The sequence below is a fragment of the Thalassophryne amazonica genome, chromosome 2 (genome assembly GCF_902500255.1).
Source record: "Thalassophryne amazonica chromosome 2, fThaAma1.1, whole genome shotgun sequence".
Taxonomy (NCBI): Eukaryota; Metazoa; Chordata; class Actinopteri; order Batrachoidiformes; family Batrachoididae; genus Thalassophryne; species Thalassophryne amazonica.
This window is the reverse complement of record NC_047104.1, coordinates 95,621,834-95,628,579: the sequence shown is the minus strand read 5'-3', so window position 1 is coordinate 95,628,579 and position 6,746 is coordinate 95,621,834. Positions and strand designations below refer to the sequence as shown.

The 6,746-nt window shown below is 38.4% G+C and overlaps 1 protein-coding gene across 2 annotated transcripts in view; it reads right to left on the bottom strand.

The window, feature by feature from the left end:
• Positions 1-520: 520 nt before the first annotated feature.
• Positions 521-6,746, bottom strand: part of cgnl1 (cingulin-like 1) — a 91,472-nt gene continuing 85,246 nt past the window's right edge. For both annotated transcript variants that reach the window (XM_034189984.1, XM_034189976.1), the window contains 3 exons: positions 6,298-6,406; positions 1,060-1,223; positions 521-950 (listed from right to left, as the gene is read on the bottom strand). In XM_034189984.1, the coding sequence (XP_034045875.1) occupies positions 806-950; positions 1,060-1,223; positions 6,298-6,406 (418 nt within the window). In that variant the 3' untranslated portion in view covers positions 521-805. The remainder of the gene's footprint in view (positions 951-1,059; positions 1,224-6,297; positions 6,407-6,746) is intronic.

Genomic DNA, 6,746 nt, shown 5'->3' with positions numbered 1-6,746 from the left:
TCAAGCATTCCTCCATCAAATTCTCACTGAGCCAGCATTTTGTGTATTCAGCACAAAAAGTAAATATATTTTACACACACACACACACATACATATATATATATATATATATATGTGTGTATATATATATATATATATATATATATATATGTGTGTATATATATATATATATATATATGTATGTGTGTGTGTGTGTGTGTGTGTGTGTGTGTGTGTGTGTATGACAGTAACTGTAAAATATCTGTTACTACAACATGTAAATTGAGCATGTAATATCGTATTTGATAGAAATAAAAACATTTGGGTTAATACCTTCATATTGTTCACAAAGGCAGTACTGGATGCTTTACAGTGCAATAACTGGTATGTTTTCAAGTTTACTAACGCTAGAATAACCACAAAGAAATTAGATTAGCACTAACACACAGAGATAACACTTCAGGTGGGAATGTACTAATTACTTATTAAAATCAGTATATCTTAATTAATGGAGACACAGTGCATGCTAAAATACCACAACTTCTATTTTTTTTAATTAATCCAGTCAGCTCAAATCTGGTGTAATAATACTGAGTAAATTTTATGGACACAAGTGTTTTGTACTTAAGTTAATCTACTGTGACATTTCCTTTAAAGACAAACATTTAAATCTGCCTGGTGAAGATGGTAACTCTCCCAGCATTCATGGTGATCTTTACATCTTTTTCCACAAAAATACAGGCAACAAATATTTTTAGATAAATTTGGTCCAACTGAGATGCAACTAAAATAGATTTACAGTGGCTTACATGTTTATTTACAAACTCTACGCGGATATATTTTCCTGACTTGCCGAGCGTTTGTACATCAACGATGAGCTGAAGTACGTCTCTCCATCGGTGCTCAGGTCATCATCATCATCATCTTCATCGTCCAGGTTGCTGAGCAGCGGCACAGAGGTGGCCTTACGTCTGTGATAATGACATCGCACATAGGTGCCCGTGAGAATATGGGCACACCAATTTTAAGATGATTTTTATTCAGAAGTAGGTTTTCGTGTTTCAGAGATGATGTCATTACCTGATCTCATTTCGCAGAACTTTCATTTGGCTTTGGAGCTGCTCATTGACCTCATGCTGCTCATCCAAATCTCTCTGCAGCTTCTTCTTGCTGTGCTCCAGTCGGTCGATCTCCTCCTCGGCCTCGTCCATCTGCCTCTTCAGGGCCTTAAGACGTAAATTCAACTGCCAGAAAAACAAATAAAGCAAAAAAACAAAAACAAAGCAAAACACAGAGATGGTTTAAAGGCTAAAGATCATCATAACAAAAAACAAGAAACTCAAAGCTAATGTTAAAAATAATATTCATGGTCTGTGCTAATTCATTAAACACTGTACACTAGAGATGCAACAATTAATTGATTACTTGATTGTAATCAGTTAAATAAATTGACAATGATTTTGTTAATCGATTAACTGTTAAAACTCTTTTTTTTTAAATAACCATCCAAATTCTCTGATATCAGTTTCTTAAATGTGAATACTTTCTGGTATGTTTCGCTACTTTCTTGACTCCTATTTGGTAGTAAATTTCACATTTAGGGCGTGCCCAAATCTACTTTGTTATTTACACTGTGCATAATCTGAGCACAAACTAGGGCGTACTGGGTAAATAGGCTGTATTAGTAAATTACTAATATTTTGGGATAACCATGATATTTATAAACAGCAGGTAAAATAAGTATTTAACACGTCATCAGTTTTCTTAGAAAATATGCACAAAATATACAAAATGTGCCATTTCTCTTTAAGCTAGTCAAAGTGTTCTTTGGCAAATTGTAACCCCTTCAACACGTTTTTTTTTTTTTTTACAGCAATGGAACTTTGTGGGGACTTCTTGCCCACATAGCTTGGCTTCACACAGGCCTCTTTTAATTGTTACAGTACTCACAGGTAACTTTAAACCTTTGATCACCCTGGAGCTGATCACTGGCTGAGTCTTTGACATTCTGTCTATTCTTCAATTCATGTGAATGGTGGTTTTCAGTTTTCTTCCACATCTTTCGGTTTTGGTTGCCATTTAAAAGCATTTCAGATCATTTTAGCTGTGCAGTCTATTATTTTCTGCACTTCTTTATATGTTTTTCCATCTCCAATCAACCAGTTAATCAAAGAACGCTGCTCTTTTGAAGAAATGCACTACAACCAACCTGTATAACATTTGCTGCCTTCATCCTTAAATAAGGGCCATGAGTTTGAGACCTGTATTTTCACAGAAAGAAAAAATGCAGACACTGCTATTTTTGAACAGCCAAATATTCCTTTTTCTTTAGTTTCTGCAACGTAATAACAAATTCGATATTATAAGGATTTTGAGCTTTACTCAATTTTCTTTTTAGCTTTACTCACTCTATTTTTAAAACACCCTGCTATTATTTAGAACACACACGTATCAAACAGGTATTTGATCCACTGTCAATTTTGCAGATTTTCCCACCTACAAAGAATGGAGAAGTCTGTAATATTTATCATAGGTACAATTCAACTGTGAGAGACAGAATCCCCACATTAATTTGCAATTCTCTGGTCTGAGGAGACAAAGACTGAACTCTTTGGCATGAACGACAGGTGTCATGTTTGGAGGAAACCAGGCACCATCCCTACAGTGAAGCATGGTGGTGGCAGCATCATGCTATAGAGTTGTTTTTCAGCAGCAGGAACTGGGAGACAATTTGGACTGAGGGAAAGATGAATGTAGCAATGTACAGAGACATCCTGGATGAAAACCTGCTCCAGAGTGCACTTGACCTCAGACTGGGGTGACAGTTCATCTTTCAGCAGGACAATGACCCTAATCACACAATCAAGATATCAAAGGAGTGGCTTCAGGACAACTCTGTGAATGTCCTTGTGTGGCCCAGCCACAGCCCAGACCTGAATCTGATTGAACATCTCTGGAAAGAGCTGAAAATGGCTGTGCACCGATGGTCTCCATCCAACCTGATGGAACTTGAGAGGTGCTGCAATGGGAAATGGGCAAAAGTGCCCAAAGATAGGTGCGCTAAGCTTGTGGACCCTTATTCTAGAAGACCTGAGGCTGTACATGCTGCCAAAAGTGCATCCCCTGTAGCAGCAGGCACTCCTACTTGCTGAGAAAGTGCACAGAAGCAGTGTGAGAATGGGAAAGGGGAGGGGCGTGCAGGGGACAGGGATGGAATTAGTGGGCTAAAGTCAGTTACACCTCGACTTTCTTCCAAATAATGTACACCTCATTCATATTATTATATATACAGGCCTGTGAATTGTGTGAAAAGGTTAATAAAAATAGGTGACAGAAAACGATTATGTAGCTGTTTGTGCAAAATTTTGTGTTTTTAGGGGGTTGGGGACATCACGAACCTTGTGAGTTTCTGATCAGCTGTGACAAGCCTTGGGACCCATCATGCTGAAAGTTTCATCGTTACCAGTTCTTCCAGCAGAACTGAATGAACTACTGGCTATGTGATGCTCACTTACTCTTCTGTCAGCGAGTATCATATGGATCTTCTGGATCATATTGGTCAAGGTGGCAGTTCAGGGTCTTCCTGATCTTGTTCCATCTTCAAGGCTTGTTCTGCCTTTCTTGAATTCGGCTGACCAGCGTTTAACTGTAGCATAAGATGAGGCATCCTCCCCTAATGACATTACCACATCCTTACGTATTTCCTTCTCTTTTTCCTGAGATACTGAATCACAGCACACCCACCAGCTTTGCACATTTCGCCAATCTGACACAACCCTATTCAGTTCACTGAAATATTGTGTTTGCAACATTGCACCCAGTGAGTCAAAATTTCACACATTCTTAAGAGAATGTTATTATTATCTATATTAGGGTTGTCACAACACATGTACTTGTATTGAACCGTGCGATACACATGGAAGGGTTTGATGCACACACATGCGTACTTGTTTCCATAAATCACAGACATTTCAGCAAGCTGCGCTGCTTATGTCCACAGACTGTATCAATCAAGTGTCTGTATCTGCATCACAAATGAGAAGGCCGCTGAATAGCGACACTGCGTACAGTAATTTCAAATGTGTACAGAGTGAGGTTTTGTAAGATAGCATCATTTGCACACAAATAAAACAAACTTCAAATGGATAAAATAATGAAGGTGGTCTGGCTCGAAATGTCACACGACAAAAAACACTTAACGCTGTTCTGCAGAGCGTCATGTACACAGACTCTATCCCTCTGTATATATAGACTGCATACATACAGCAACCGCAACTTACAACTATCATTATATCACTAGATGCAGAAAAAGGCTTTTGATAAGGTAAACTGATTCTTTTTATTCAGCACTTTACACAAATTTGGGTTTGGAGAATCCTTCATTCACTAGTTTAAAACACTGTCAACTAGGGCCACCATATTCACAAATGGAATCACTTCAAGTTTCACACTGAACCAGGGGACCAGCCAGGAATGCCCACTCTCGCCTTCTCTTTTTGCTATTTTCATTGAACCCTTTGCAGCAGCAATAAGTCAAGACAGTAAAATCCAAGAAATTCAGGTTGCGGATACACAACACAAAATCAGTCTGTATGCAGATGAGACTTGTTTATTAATGGAACCCGTATCACTCCAGGAAACTTTCAATTAATAAATTCTCTGTAATCACTCATTGCACTATAAACCGGAACAAATCAATCATACTACCTCTTTCAGAGGTGCAGCAAACTTTAAATGAGCTTCAATGTGTTGAATACATTACTTATTGTTTTCTATGAAACAACTGCCCCTGCTAATTCCAGGTCTTTCTGAAGCTTTCTACAAGTGCTCCTTGGCTCTTGGACAACTCTTCTGATAATTCGTTTCAGTCCTCGGTCAGAAATCCTGCAAGAAATACCTGGTCATGGCCGGCTTAGGGTGAGATGATGTTCTTTCCACTTTTGGATTTTTGTACCTTGTGCTCACTGGAACATTTACAACCCCTGGCAATAATTATGGAATCACTGGCGTCGGAGGATGTTCATTCAGTTGTTTAATTTTGTAGAAAAAAAGCAGACACAGACATGACACAAAACTAAAGTCATTTCAAATGGCAACTTTCTGGCTTTAAGAAACACTATAAGAAATCAAGAAAAAAAAATGTGGCAGTCAGTAATGGTTACTTTTTTAGACCAAGCAGAGGGAAAAAAGTATGGACTCACTCAATTCTGAGGAATAAATTATGGAATCACCCTGTAAATTTTCATCCCCAAAACTAACACCTGCATCAAATCAGATCTGCTCGTTAGTCTGCATCTAAAAAGGAGTGATCACACCTTGGAGAGCTGTTGCACCAAGTGGACTGACATGAATCATGGCTCCAACACGAGAGATGTCAATTGAAACAAAGGAGAGGATTATCAAACTCTTAAAAGAGGGTAAATTATCACGCAATGTTGCAAAAGATGTTGGTTGTTCACAGTCAGCTGTGTCTAAACTCTGGACCAAATACAAACAACATGGGAAGGTTGTTAAAGGCAAACATACTGGTAGACCAAGGAAGACATCAAAGCGTCAAGGCAGAAAACTTAAAGCAATATGTCTCAAAAATCTAAAATGCACAACAAAACAATTGAGGAATGAATGGGAGGAAACTGGAGTCAACGTCTGTGACCGAACTGTAAGAAACCGCCTAAAGGAAATGGGATTTACATACAGAAAAGCTAAACGAAAGCCATCAGTATGTTTTGCAACAATAAGGTTGTGAAGATCTTGAGAGCTCTTTGCTTTTACCCATCATAAAATGTTTCTTGTGTGACACCTTGGTAATGAGACACCTATTTATATCAGGTGTGACTGAATCAGCTGATATTAATTTGCACAGACAAGGGGCAGGATTGCTTTGTAATTACTGACATATTTCAAATGGTGTCTTGGCTTTCCATGCCCTTTCACACCTCCTTTTCTTCAGGTATTCAATACTTTTTCTCTGTGACATTTCACATTATTACACATAACTTTATTTATGGTTTGATTTCTTTGTATGTGTGGATGACTTGGTTTGTTTCCTACATCTGTGAAAATTTCACGTCAATAGCACTTTTAGAAAGAAAAATGATGATGTGTTCAATACTTATTTTACCCCATGTACACACGCGCATGCACACACCCACACACAATAATCCTGATAAAGTGTCACATATTTGAGAACAAATCAATAGTCTGAGTATGTTTTATAAATCGACCTACATTTTTGTTATTTAGTTCACATTATTCTTTTTTAAACAGAAATTTAAGACAGAAATGAGGGTCAGTGTTACTGTGCTGTGCGTGACATACTTGGTTCTTTTGATCTTGCATTGAGTGATGTTCTTCTTCCACTTGCATCATCATCTCTTTTACTTTCCTTTCTAACCTTCGATTTGAAAGCTGCATGTTGGCACGCTCTCTGCAACACGATGCATCGCCGTTATACACAAAATCTTGCATATCATTCCATGTAATAATATCATTCCATTATTACCTGAATCTACATGCAAAGAGTTAAGCCCCCGTCACACATAGCAAGAATGTGGAGGACGCATTCTGACATGGCAAATATTGCCATAATCCGACGCAGTCGGGAGGAAAAGAGGTATGGTCAGTCGTGGTCCAAATGCATCCAGACTGGCTCATGTACACCTGCAGGATGCAGCCCAAACATATTTCATGTGTGTTCACAATGGCTGAACACACGCGTGCAGCTGCGTGTGTAGAACAGGTGATCAAAGCAGTGTGTGAGTGTGTGG